Source organism: Nansenia antarctica (assembly GCF_963989245.1).
Source record: "Nansenia antarctica genome assembly, chromosome: 5".
NCBI classification, from domain to species: domain Eukaryota; kingdom Metazoa; phylum Chordata; class Actinopteri; order Argentiniformes; family Microstomatidae; genus Nansenia; species Nansenia antarctica.
The window spans coordinates 12434020-12449027 of NC_137690.1; the positions used below are offsets into that span (position 1 = coordinate 12434020).

Here is a 15008-nt window from a genome sequence, read left to right on the forward strand (position 1 = left end):
GTATTAGCATATCAGCACACTAGACATGGGCTACGGTAACCAAGCCAGGGTCCGTAAGCTGCTGTCATAACAGCATTCTGAGTGAGCTGTTGCATACAGTGTAAAACATAAAGCACTTGTGAAGCAAAAGCCTTCAGAGCATTAACAAAAACATATTCCAGTTCCTCTTTCATATCTTACAGGTATTTCACTTCCCAAAAAATAATTTGGGTTTTAAAATGTGAGTTTTACAGTAATGTTTTACTGTAGGCCTATAATGTTAGGCTATCATAACAACATCAGCCATTTGTCCTGGACACAACTAAAGAAAGCAAGAAAGCAACAAAAAAAAAACTTGGTGAAAAGTCAAACATGGGCAAATAAATCTGTGTGAGGCGAAGGCAGTTCTACAACACCCTCAGCTCCCCAACATCTGGCTTCTCGTCTAGAGCCTGTTGAGACTGCATGCAGATGATATCATCATTGCAGTCTCCCTATAGACTCGAGATGCCACTCGTCAATGTCGACACTGAATCGTCTGAAGATAGAAGTTATCCTGTAGATAACAAATGACTCAATACAGACAAGAAGTCATTGCAGGAAAAGCCTAACTAACTATATTCACAAGGACACACAAAACTACCCACATATTCGGGAAATGACTGCATCTTACATCATCAGTGTAACTGGAGTTTTATATAACTGCAAAATGAAACCAAAAGTTTCAGGGCGTCTTTTACTATTTCAGAGTCTATTTCTTTTCACTTCTCTTAGGGCTAGTTTACACAGCGCCCTCAATCATCCTTATGTAGTCAATAGTTAAGCTATCAACAGTTGGATGTAGTTTGCTGAGGGCATTTCAAAGTTGAGAGCTAAACACATGGTTCTGTTAAAACACATTTTTTCGATTTACAATTAGAGATTACAGGGACAGTCTCCCTGGAGTAATTTAGGGCTAAGTGCCTTACTCAATGGCACACTAGTGGTGGTGTTCCCAGGTGGGATTTGAACTCATGACCTTCTGATCACCAATCCAACTCACTATCCACTATAGCCACCACTACCCCATAAACATAAAACCTATAAATGGTTCTGAACTGTTTTAGGTTACTGCACCCCAAATCACATTTTACTCTGCCTGAAGTACCCCCTCATGTTGATTTGACCACTATGCCTATGCTCTTATGAGCCAAGTGGATAGGCCCCCAGTACCCCCAGGGGTCGACCTACATGTACCCCAGGTTGAGAACCACTTCAAAATCTGCAAGTATGCGAGACAAAGGCTTCAATATCCACTAGCACAATATCCCCTTAAAATGGATGGCCATAACATACATTGCTATGTAGTATGCTAGTGTGTGGCTTTCAGGACATTGCTAAAAAAGACAGAGAAACTCAGAGGGGGATGGTCAGAGATCTCTCTCCCTCATACCTTAACGCGTGTATGCAGTACACCACCTTGGGCATGTTTTTGCGATCGTACACATCTGTCGTTTCAGGATAGAATATCTGAAAGAAGAAACCAGAGCGGGCATTAGTCTTATTAGTGCTTCCTCCTGACAGCCATTTGTTCTTCTGCAGCCAAAATGGAGCACTAGATTAACAGATTCAGGCTGTCGGTTAATGTCTCAACCTGTGGACAGACAAGCACCCTAACAATGATTGTAATGTAATTGTAATAACACATTGGGCTGGTTTCATGGCCACATGTTAAGACTAATCCTAGACTTTCCATTGCAAGTGTGATTTAATCCTGGACGAGTATATTAGTGTACTGTATCTTGTTAACCTTTGGATGCAAATCCATTGACATCACAAGGCCAGAGTGAGCATGCGGAACGCAAGGTCACTGTTAGGCCCTGAGAGCCCAGAGATACCTTTATTTAGGACCTGAAGAAAAATTAAGCATTGATGGAAAGATACTGGGCCAGTTTCACAGACCAGGCTTAAGACTAGTCCAGGATTAAAACACACTTACACATGGAAAATCTCCATTGAGGATGCTTTTTAGTCTAGGATTAGTCTTAATCTGTGTCCATAAAAGCAGCCCATGATGTAACGCTTGCCTTCAGGGGTACAGTATTTACCATCAAGGCTGGCGGTGACCCAAACGTGCATCTTGCCCACCCTATCAAAAGTTAAAACATTCTTTTTTTTCTGAATTGTTGATATTCCGGTGGCGTGTTTGAATGTTTATTGTTATGATCCCTCTATAAGTACTAGGACACCCTCCATCTGTCCTACTAGCAGCACTGTTTCTACTCATAAAAGTTGTGTGTACTAGTGGGTTTATATTGCTGGCCCAGTGAAAGTCCCAGTGAAGGTGTAGGTGTGTTGGTATATATACTATATGTTTGTGTAGACAGTTAGTGTTTGTGTGTTAGTATGTGTGTGTATGTGTGTGTGTGTGTGTGTGTGTGTGTGTGTGTGTGTGTGTGTGTGTGTGTGTGTGTGTGTGTGTGTGGTTGACCTGACAAGACACCTCACACACGCTCTACTAGGTGTGGTTGGTGCAATGAAAAGACACCATTCCCACTTCCTGTGATACTAAAATAGCAAACTGCTTTTGACAATGAGATTGCCTAGCACTTGATGACCATTTCATGCAGAACAAGGTTATGACAGGGCAGTGGAATGAGGAACTTGGGCTGTGTGTGTGTGTGTGTGTGTGTGTGTGTGTGTGTGTGTGTGTTACCTTGGGCAGCCCTACTGACTCCATGGCTCGTAGCCACTGCACCGTGTTGTCTGTGTGTCTGAAGTGAAGTCCTGTTTTCTGGAGACAAACAAAGGCCAAACAGAAATATTAGATACCAACAATCCGAAACTGATCAGTACTGTAACAGAACAGCAAATACAACCTGTATTGCAACATCAGACTAACATGAATTTACATGTTTTGGTGAAAAACTAACTGTCAGTCTTTCAACACGGCTGAATAAGGAGATATGTATCAGGGGTAGCTTCCCATGCTTAGTAACAGAGGAACATCATTGAAATAAATATGCCTCTAGTATGGCATGATGAAATCCATACAGTATGACTTCAAGGCAACCTAATATCGTATCTAACAAAGCAAGTCTGACAGGCTTAGTTTGTATTGAGCCATAAACAGCAAGAATGCATTTTATTCTGCTGATGAAACATACACAGCATGTGTCACACACATATACACACACAGGAAAGGTTGAGGAGGGCATAAGGGGGAGTATGGGAGTATGTATTGTATCAGCACAGCTGTAAGCTGTGAGGTGGGGGTCCAACATTGTTCTCTCTCTATGGGTTGAACTCTGTCCGTCCGTCCGTCCATCCCTCCCTCTCTCTCTCTCCCCCCCCCCCCGGGGCAACCAGTCACAGGAAGTGGGGATGTCTGTGATAGATCTGGGATTAGGCACTTCCTGCCTGTCATCATGGGGGGGGGGGACCAGATAGGGCTCAGAGTTGTGTGTCGGTCTCTATGACTGTCTGTTAGTAAGCTATACCTTGAATACATGGTCTCAAAACTATTCTGGTGTTATTATGGCTATAATAGGGCGGCTGTGGCTCAGGAGGTGATCGCAAGGTCTGCAGCTCGGCGGTTGGAACCCATGGCTGCCCATGTATCGGTGTCCTTGAGCAAGGCACTGAACCCCTAATTGTTCCAGGCAGGGTCGCTGTCTATGGCGGACCCCTTGCCTAGAGCATAAAATACCAAATTTCAACAACTAACTGACAAGTTGATTGCATGGCAATAAAACAATTATAAATTATTTTAAATTATATTATGACATTGATACAAGCCGTAAAATATGGCATCATTATAGTCACAGCGATAAATCACATGGATTAAAACAATTGTTTTGATGACAAACTGCACCTTGTAGCGGGCCTGGTCCCTGTCGTAGATCCTCTTCTCAGACACCATCTTGGGGGCGAAGAACTTGGCCAGCTTGCCCAGGTAGACCCCATTCCTCAGGCCCTCCTCCAGCTCTGTGGTGGGGGGTAGGTCCTCTTCTAGACAGGCCTCCATCCACCTGAGCGGGAGGGAAGACACGCACGGACCTCAGAACAGGTCCATCACTTGCACATCCATCAGACCACAAGATTATGGCTCCACGAGATTACACACACACACACACACACACACACACACACACACGTCATTCATCGAGTCACCATTTGTACATAATTATAAATGATGTATTAAACTTATGTATGATAAACATGAACTTCCAGAACTTCCAGAAAAAATAAGCCTACGTTAACCCAACAACAAAAATAAAAATGGTTGAAGTAGGTTACACAGTAAAACAAATCCTTACTCAGTAACCGTATGCTTGTCCTTTTCCTGGTTTGAAGTCAACTTTGCTCTCAATAACACCCAATCGCCATGGGTACAGCCAAATATATAAAAAAACTAAACATAACCTTGGTCTGTCTGTCACCTTGCAGCCTGAGATCTGAGAACAGCAGCATGTGGGCCATTAGTTGACTAGACACCTACGCAGGGCTCCTACCCAACCAGTCAATATTAGCTTTCTCTATACCTACAGCACTACCTACGCTGCATGGTCTAGGAAAGTCCTTCACTTGAGTGCTTTACGCACTACAGAGCTGACCCCAACCGTACTGTGCTGGCTCAGATATTTTATTTTCACACTGTCCTTTCTGGTGCTGTAACAGCGACTATGGCAGATACAAAGTCGAAACCTTTCCAGGCCAGCACAGCTCAGCTCAGTTTAGCTCTGTAGTGCAGTTAGGGTATTAGGTCCACTTTCTCAACAGCGTCCTCTTGGACAGTGTTTCGAAAATCATGAATCAATATAGAATGGTGGTGGTTCGCAGCTTGTTTCTCAAGACAGGCTCCTGGCTAGAGAGAAACTGATTTTTTCTTTATTGATAGGTCACAAAGAACTCTGAACCTGTTAGTTGGGTAACAACACAAAATAAATCGGGAGTCAGACCAGTACAGTGAAGAGCGAATGAAGGCCTCGTGTTGAAAGGCCTTACTACTGTTGCATGGAAAAAGAGTCATGATTTATTTTGTTCAATGCCTGTATCTGCATCATCCTCTTCCTGCCATTCCATGGTATTGAAGCATTAGGCTTACATAGGAGACTAGTGACCGGAACCTTAGATTTAGTATCTTATATATATATTTTAGATAGTACTAGAGTTTAAAATAGGCTGCCTGAAAGCTATTACAGTGTCGGCACACAGTCGAACACAGTCCCACTGATTTGTCCATCCAGTTAAAATGACTGTCAGGTAAAAATGTAATATTAGCTTAGCATGTCAAGGTCCTATATATTAAGGCAATGTACACAACCAGATATGCATTACATAAGTCCAGGGTGGGTGTCTATAAATTGACTTGACAGGCTTGGTGATAAAACCTCTGTCTCGGCCTGATACTAACTCACAGAGCCTTCAACTTCATTCTTCAGCACGGAGAGAGAACAAGGCATTGTTGCAGCGGCGCCCACACTTAGTACCCAGCATACCAGTGTAGGGGGAGGGGTTGGAAAAATCTTGTTTTTTGGAAGAAAAACACCTAAGGCTCAACTTCCTTAAAGTATGACTTCCACAGACTCAGTGATAGAAGGTGAGCTAAATAAATAGGGGGCAAAGGGTGTGGTTCTCACAGAATGGACGACACTGGCAACACACTGGCTTTTAGCAAGATGATCATAATCATGTTTATGATGTCTGCTCTACTGTACAGTAGGATGGAGGGGTAAGTCTACAAGGCAGTACGGAGAGCAGGACCTAGAAAGTGAAGGGGATCCTGAGTCAATAATAGTGATGGATGGGTGAAATCCTGTAAGACATGATGTCATGTGTGTGTGCTCTCAGAGAGACACAGAGAGTGAGAGAGAGAGCGAGAGAGAGCACGAGACAGAGCGCGAGAGAGAGAGCGCGAGCGAGAGAGCGCAAGCGAGAGAGCGAGCTGGATACACTCACCTCTTCAAACCCCCTCGGTTGCATTAGTTTCATGGAGCATGGTGAAAATGGAACTGAAATCTCTGATTAGGCCTAGATGCTGGACTGTGCGTTGAGTGACACTAACAACTTACAAGTTCCTTGTGAAATATAAACGGTTATTTATTTATTTATTTAACCAACTGAAAGTTACTTGTTGTGACGACATTATAGCCTAGTTAGACATAAGCAAAGACAGGGTCAGCTACATAAAAGGCATTAGGGAATGCCCATACTAGAGCTCTGGTTAATGATTACCAAGTGAACACATAAAGTGAGAGTTGATCATCTGTTGAACGATGAAGATATTTACTTCCCGGATAAGAGACCATAGGAATTAGCCATATCGTAGTAGGCCTATATACTCTTCGAAAAAAAAGTGTTCCAAAAGGGTTCATCATTGACAGCAGAAGAATATTTTTAAAAAGATTAAATCTTTTTTTCTAAAAAGACTACTACCCCTCAGCCACAAAACACAAAATGTGACCTCTGCTAGGTTAAATGTGTTCTGTGGCCACTCATTGTCTATTTCTTTACTCAACTGAGTTGATCATTCCAGTTGGCCTGTCCTCTTCCAAACACTAACAAGTTAACACCGCCCATCACGCCTCCTCCCTCTCCCCCTTAAAGATCCTCATTTAATTAAGACGTGGGGAGGCACAATTGCCTCAGCAGAGATAATACACCAACACGCACGTTCAGCACATTCACAAAGGCCAACCAGCACACCATCCTCTCTGTCAACACTAACTCATTTGAGCGTATGTGGCCCCTAATGAGCAACCACAACAAACAGAGGCTGAATGTTGTGTTGTTGAGCTTGTACATACTGCGTATGAGTAGCCTACTAGCCTTGTCACGTTAATTGATGGGTTGGCGCTTTCATCATAGCATACTGTACACTACAGCATCAAAATGGCGTGAGTCATTGAGTCACACAACACTAAATTGGATCTAGAGTTCACAGTCTCTGGTATAATTTAGCCAGTTTGGCATGAAGTCTCTCTCAATGAAGTCTCTCTCAATGAAGTCTCTCTCTCAATGATTCACCAAAAACCTGCTGTCGTTGTCACATGCTTTAGTAGCCTACTGGCAAATGCCAAGCTGGAATACACAGGGCGGTATTATTCACCAAACCGTATCATTATAGGAATCAGATATCAATTGTCCTAAAACGACATGTAGAGGCCTAATGCCTGTCTGTCCACTGTCTGTCCAGTCCACTGTCAAGTCCACTGTCTGTCCAGCAGCTTACTTGATTATTGAAGTGATCTATATCAAAATCAGCAACAGCATTATTGATTAGGCCCAACTGGTTTATTTCTAAACACACAGCACATATTTAGAGTATTTCTTGCATATTTTACATTCAACGAAGCACACACACACACTTCAAAAAGAACAAAAGCAAGTAGGCGATCCGGAGAGCGGGAGCTCTGCATTGGGAGTTATCTGCTGTGTCAGATCGGTACACTTCTGCGCTAACGCAAACCGACGTTAATCTACCGTCTTGGAACGGGGCCACAGTCACTTTTGTACACACTGCACCCCGGTTCATAGAGGGAACATTGGAACTACAAACACAACCTTGCCAATAACAAATCAGAAGCTTGAATAAAAAAAAAAGGGTGTGACAGGAAGCACAATGGGCTTGTGTGGCATGTGTGAGATAGCAGCCCAACAAGCTTTGTCCATCTGATGACTGAGCACTTGAGGGTTGTGTAGCTGTGTCTGGAGAAAAAGGCAAAAGCCAGAGACAGAACGAAAGAAAGATGAAGAGAGAGAGAGAGAGAGAGAGAGAGAGAGAGAGAGAGAGAGAGAGAGAGAGAGAGAGAGAGGAAGCAAGAGAGACAGAGATTGAGAGCGACAGAGACAGAGGAGAAGAAAGAGCAAACGAGAGAGAAAAAACAAGAAAGAAACAAGTCTCTCTCTCTCTCTCTCTCCCCTCTCCCCCCTCTCTCTCCCCTCTCTCTCTCTCTCTCTCTCTCTCTCTCTCTCTCTCTCTCTCTCTCTCTCTCTCTCTCTCTCTCTCTCTCTCTCTCTCTCTCTCTCTCTCTCTCTCTTTCTCTTTCTCTCTCTCTCTCTCTCTCTCTCCCTCTCTCTCTCTCTCCCTCTCTCCCTCTCTCCCTCTCTCTCTCCCTCTCTCTCTCTCTCTCTCTCTCCTTCCTGCAGTTAAACAATGCAGTTGTAAAGAGTGGACGCCGCTCCAACATTGTTTACAACCCCTGCAGCCACTCTTTCCTGTCATTGTCCGCCTTGCGGTCAGGCTAAATATGGTAGCCTACCGGTCTCTGTCACAAAGGGGAATATTTCAGACTAGCATATCTGTTCCAGACTAGCATATTAGCCTACGCTAAACTCCTTTGCGAAAGTTACATACAGTAAGCCCACTGAGAGCTTGGCTTAGGTTATGGGATTGTGAGTGACACTTAGTGGTCATGGCTGTGTGGCAATTCAACAGGTACAGTAAGAGGTCAGTGGGTTAGAGAGAGAGAGAGAGAGAGAGAGAGAGAGAGAGAGAGAGAGAGAGAGAGAGAGAGAGAGAGAGTCTACTACAAAATGATAGATGACACATTCAGAATTTTCAAGGCAAGAAATTAAAGCAGATGATAAAACTTTAATCTATTTTGATCATGCCTATTGCTTTCCCCAGCAGTAAAGGTAGGTAGAACCTCAGTGACGTGAAGCCAACTTGTGTCATACCAAAGGATAACGCCCTATCACAAACCACATGTGTAAGCTAACAGAGTGTTTGCTCAGCGTTGCAGGTACAAAGTCTCTCTCTTAAAACCACAGTGTGTGCATGTGTGTGTGTGTGTGTGTGTGTGTGTGTGTGTGTGTGTGTGTGCGTGTGTGTGTGTCTGTGTGTGTCTTTGAGAGTGAGTGAATGTGGTTGAGTGAGTCCTCTGCTGACACCGTACGGGGCTATAAAGGGTCTACTCTACTCAGCTGACACCATACGGACCTATAAAGAGTGTATCAGCTGTAAAAGGCAGCAAGCTGGTTCTAGCACTATCACCTTGCAGCTGAACTGTGCAATAGATTAAGTAAAATATAATCCTCTGAAGTGGTCATTTCAACTGACGTTGACCGTAATTGTAGTGAGCCTTACTGTACAGTTGCACAATGGTGAACTGAGCTGCTAGTGTGTCATTAACAGTTCATAACTGTCATTATGATAGACAAAGAAAACACTGAGTGGATAGTCTCAATGTAGTAGAAAAGACAAACATTGTTCAGTTTCATGCCTTCCCTGTTCCTATGATTTCTAAACCCTGACCCTGGGGCGGGGCAGAGTTAGGAAGACCAGGTCCTAATCCCACAGCCTGCCTCGCTAATAGCCTGATTAGCCGGTGCCATAGCTGCTAATAGCCAGTGCTATAATCCTAATCCCAGATGACTGGCTTCCCAGAATAGAGGCTGACGAGAGAGTAGAGGAAGAACACAGGGGAGAGGGTTGTGTGTGTGTGTGTGTGTGTGTGTGTGTTACATGTTACACTGATAATGTTTACATAAACATCGATCAAAACACAATTTCCCCCATGAAATTCGATGAAACGGTCAATAATTAAATTCATGCAATCACCATGATTATACCTTGACCAAAAGGTCTGCCCAATAGAATCCATGAAACACTGTTTAATACTGTAGGCCATTAACAATGCCACTACTGTATCTCTGCCCAGTTAAAATCAAAATTCTAGAGTCACAACTCCTAAGGGATCATCAGCGCCGAACGATTATTCTTTGCTATTCAGCATCAGATCATCTGTTGGATTTTTAGTAGTACAAATCTTTGGGACAAATCTGACAGATCAATCTGATACTGGATAGCAAAAAAAAAGAACATTCTGGTCCGGATTAAACGTTTTGAAATACTGGGCCCAGAAGACTAAGGTGATGAGTCAGAGCAGTACACAGTGAACTTTGGCCTCAGCACGTAGGCCCTAAGCGGTGTGGGTGTTAACACTACATGTGTGTCTAGGCTGGAGATAATGTGATAATTCTGCAGTGCTTTTCTAACAGGGGTGGGGCTGTCCAGAAAGTAGCACGCTGAAACACTTCCTGTTTCGATGCCTCCAGAGAGTACAGGAAGTGGTTCTGGCACATGTTGGGGACTGTCAAGTGTGAATATTTAGCTCAGTGCATCTCCTCTCATATTCTGCATTTCAAGCATGAACTGATGTTTTTTATTGATACACTGATAAAAAAAAAATCTCAAAAGATTGTTTTCAAAAGTCCAGTGGGAAGATAATAATAATATTAATATTAATAATTCAGTTTTTATATAGCGCTTTTTCGGGGCTCAAAGACGCTGACAATACAGTATGGAAGAAACACAGAAACAACAAGCAACAGATAACATGAGCACATAGAACACAGAGTTAACGAACAGGGAACAATTAACGCAGCAATGTCCAGGGAGGGGAGGTGGCAGGGTTAGGGGAGATGGTTAGGGGTAGGGGAGGTTGTATGCATGGGAGAACAGGTAGGTTGAGGGATTTAAAAGTGGAGAGTGAGGGTGAGTCTCTGAGTGGTTGAGGGAGAGAGTTCCAGAAGGGGGGTGCAGCTCGTGAGAAGGCACGGTCTCCGAAGCCTTTGAGTTTTGAGGGTGGGACAGTGAGGGGAACAGTGGATGAGGATCGGAGGGTAGGGGTAGGGTGGTGGGGGAGAAGGAGGTCAGTCAGGTAAGGGGGGGCCAGGCTATGGAGGGCTTTGTATGTGAGGAGGACACGCTGTTTCGGTGCTGTGATGTGGGTGGAAAACAGACTGAAGGTGTTCATACAGGTTGTTGGACTGGAGGTGGGAGTAAAGTTGGACAGAGACAGCGCGCTTGAGGGTTTTGGAGAAGAATTATAGGTTGGAGATGCGGCGGTAGTTGGAGAGGTTGGCTGGGTCAAGAGTGGGCTTTTTGAGAATGGGGGTGACAGCGGCGAGTTTGTATATTGAGGGAACGTGGCCTTGGGATAGTGACTGATTGAAGAGGGCAGTGAGGTGGGGGATGAGGGCAGGGAGGCAGGCCTTGGTCAGGGTGGTAGGGAGGGGGTCGAGGGAGCAGGTGGTTGTTTTGGAGGCGGTGATGATGGTAGTGATGAGGGAGGAGTCAACAGGGGAGAAAGTAGTGAGAAAAGTCAGATACATTTTTCCAAGATATGATGTTGAGTATGAGTTTTTCAGCACACTGCAAAGTGAGTTTTCCTCAAGACACTCAACTGCTTATCACACAGACATGCACTCCCATCTAACGCACTTCAATGGCTCGCAGCTCAAAATGTACTCCAGGTGACATAGGTACTCATCAGCGTTTTTCTGACATTTCTAGATCATCCCTTCCCCACCCCCTCCCCCCTATCTCTAGTAGCATCCCTCCCTCCATCTCTCATTCTGTCTTACTGTTTGGCCTCCTCCAGGTGACATAGGTACTCGTAGGCGATGTTCTGTCGTCTCTTCTCGTCCATCTCCTCCGCTGAGAGCCTCTCGTCATCCTGAATTGCTGCACAAACAAACAGCGTTAACATTCATCAACAGCAGAGTTACAGTGTGAAGCACATGCCGGCTGGGGAGGGGGTGTATGCTGGAGTCAGTTCAGGAGGAACAAAATGTAGCAAAGATTAAAGTTAATGAAATTACATGAGTGTAAGGTGGTACATTAAGTATAAAAAGTGTAAAACCACACCTGAACTTTTACCCCCAAAAAATTGTGTTAGGTTTTTACCACAGACAATATCTCTACCATAGCTACAGAATGATTCTTTAGGCATGGACGCTCAGGACAAACACTCACAAAAATGTAAAAACCATGGCCACTGTATTCACTGTAACACGTTCATTATACTAAAGAGGTCTCTACTTGACCCTCCAAATACTTCAGGATTGGGAGGTTACAGTACATCACATGGTCAATGGATTTGGTCTCCTTAAATTGGCCAGTATGAGAGGGGCAAGTGACTTCTGCTAAGAGTTGACCTATACCTGCCAACTAATGAGATCCCCCCTCCCCTTGGCACTCCTAAACTCCCCTTAATCCAATCAAATCTCTTTATTTCTGGCTGAGTGGAGCCCCTGGTTTGGCCCCCGGGGATGGGAGCCTCCGGACATACAGGGGAGTACTGTACTGTATCTGTAGGCCCAAGTGGCAGGGTGGTTTGTGAGTGTTTATGAGGCTGTGTGTGCATGACTCTTTATTGAACAACACTGAGTGTAGTGTATAAGTGTCTAAAGGCATGTGACATCCCAGCACAGACACTCCCGTGGGCTTTAACTCTCTCTCTCAGGGTTCAATTGGTTCAAACTGTATTAAGCAAACCAATAATTGGTCAATCTGTGTGGGGTGTTTTGCCTTTGAAACCAGAGTAGAGAAGTAAGCACAGACAGTGGCTCTGAAGTACAAGCCCAATGGAGTGATTGAGTAGTTTAAAATCCATTCATTACAGCCAGGCTGCACAGCCGATTGCTAGGGGACATCTATTCTGTTAATGTGGTTTTAGAGTTGAACACCCTTTTGATCTTGGGAAGATCTGGTGTGCTTCACATTCCGATGACAACCTGGTCGATCTCAAACAGGACAGGACTTACAGGACAGGACAACACTTACAGTCCATTCATTCGTTCATAATTCAGTTTGCCGCTGACTCACTATCACATGTCTCACTCACTGTCCTCTGGAATGAGCAGCACGTTTAGCCAAGCTACTAGGACATACAGCATTTACATCCTTAGTAGTTTACATCCTTAGTACTTTAGTTCTAGTAGGTAAACCAAGACCCATGCTAACGAATCCTGGCAGAGCTGTTAATGTGCCTTTGTTCAGTCTTGAGTCTTATCTATCTAGCCCGCTCCTGTGACCTACTCTCACTGAAGCAGCAACAAAGGTGATCTTACGCAAGATCTGCCTCACAATCGTCTCCCTGAGGGAGGCAGAGAGAGAGACAGAGTGGTGGTGTATCGGTTTGTCCTAAAGCAACTTTAAAATCTGAAAAATCCACCAACTTCTAGGCTTGGTCTGTAAGGTTCAATCTAACCTGTGGGGATGCCGAAGACGGTGTGGTGTGAGATTGTAGCCCCAAGATGGTGCACAGGTAGGTACTGTAACAACTTTGAGGATACGTTGTAGACCTGGCAGGAAGGTGTTGGCGTTCTTCTATTGAACCGAGAGACCAAACAACCCCACCTAACCCATCATTCCATAATGAGTTATCCATGGGAGATCGGAATCAGAGAGGAAATCTGGATCACTTGTCGTTCCCATGGTTTCCAGCCCCTCATCAGCCCCCTGGCTTGTACAGCCTTTAGGCTCTGCACCGCAGGATACAGTTAAATGTTGAAGGAGACACACACAAACACACAATAACAGGAGGGGGTCCCAGCTCGAAGCTCTCTTCCTGGGGTGAGATCTATGGCCTGAGTGATCTGCCACACTGAAGGCCACTGGCCCAGCTGTGTTATTAGAGAGGACATGAATGTGTGTAAACACTAGTGCTTGAGGCGTGGGATACCCCAGTGCAGCCGTTACATACACCACCACACACACACACACACACACACACACACACACACACACACACACACACACACACACACACACACACACACACACACACACACTTCCTGGAGGAACTGCGGGGACTAGGCTATATATAATCTGGATGATTGTATAGTCGCCTTCATCTGTCAGAGGACAGCTAGACATGATTAACTCAGTGACTCATTCCCTTTGTTTGGGTGATGTGTTTATCTATAGGGAGCCACAAATCAAATTCGGCCCAAATCCCTGTAGTGGTCTATGTTTCATTTGGGAATCCATAAACTAATCACTTTTGTCTGTGATTTCCCCTACCCACTTAGAGTTTGACCCCTCTACCCCTATTGATATAAGATCTAATCAGATTGGCTAATCAATGAAAAAGTCTCTAGTTAGCTCCAAAGGCCCAATAACAGAGTCCTCATTTGTGTCAACACTCAGTGGAAAGGAAACCTAAATACACACACACACACACACACACACACACACACACACACACACGCACACACAGAGACTTTTAGCAAAACAACTCAGCAAACAATAGGCTACCTTTAACCTTCAATGTTTGAACCCTTTAATGTTTGAGTCAGTCCAGGTTAATGTTAAACCGGTAAACAGCCATCTCTGACCAACAAAATAGGTTGAGAAATCAAACATTCAATAGCTGGACAAATGTATCCTTTACCTTTGTTTGTCTTTAAGGCAAAACACAATACAATGATTAGCTAACTTGTGTATCCTATCATCCCTGCAGATGCACTTAGGTTTATATATGTCCATAATAAAGACATAGGCTACAGGTTAGGAAGTGACTACAGTTTTAGAGAGAGATTTATTGACTTCAGTTAAATTCCTGAAATACTCACACTGAAGGCTGGTGTCGATTTCTTAATAGGGGTAATAGACTAAAGTTAATATTCAACCTCTGGGGAAAAGGCCTATTGACTGTAATGACAGCACCAACACTTCCAGTGGGACCCACTGTAATAGACAGAGTCTGGGAGTTGGCCACAGAGTAAGACACTGGGGGGGTTGAAGGTTCAGGCAACGTGTCTGAAAGGCCAAGTTAGGGAATAATGTGATCTAGATGTTCTCTAGTTCAGGACACCTGTAGCCTACACTCACGTTGCAGATGATCGCATTCATTACCGCCATGCAAAATGTATCGTAGTGTTATTGATTTCAGCCAGATGCATTTTAGTTCGACAGTATACGTTGTGTAGTCTGAGTAATAAATGAGTACAAATCTGAGTCATTTCATTACTAATACCAGACAAACCGTGACAAACCGTGATCTTAGAATGATAAGGTTCTATCTCCGTTTAGGGCAGTTCAGAGATATTGAGCGTCAAAGTTTTGACATTCCATTATGTTTTGTGAGATGGAACCTTTGTATTTTATGAATTACTAACTCAAAAATGTCAACATTTTAAAAATAACACCACACAGGCATTAATAAACACCTAATGGATCAGATTATGTAAAAAAAAACATCAATTTTGACAAAAATGGAGATAGAACCTTATAATTCTAACGTCACGATAATGGT

The 15008-nt window shown here is 44.0% G+C and overlaps 1 protein-coding gene across 1 annotated transcript in view; it reads right to left on the bottom strand.

Annotated features, from left to right (window-relative positions):
• iqgap2 (IQ motif containing GTPase activating protein 2) overlaps nt 1-15008 on the bottom strand; it is a 44276-nt gene that overhangs the window by 28567 nt on the left and 701 nt on the right. The window contains exons 2-5 of the mRNA XM_080532406.1: nt 11332-11431; nt 3833-3989; nt 2675-2752; nt 1412-1488 (exon numbers count right to left, since the gene is read on the bottom strand). Of these exons, the coding sequence (XP_080388532.1) occupies nt 1412-1488; nt 2675-2752; nt 3833-3989; nt 11332-11431 (412 nt within the window). The remainder of the gene's footprint in view (nt 1-1411; nt 1489-2674; nt 2753-3832; nt 3990-11331; nt 11432-15008) is intronic.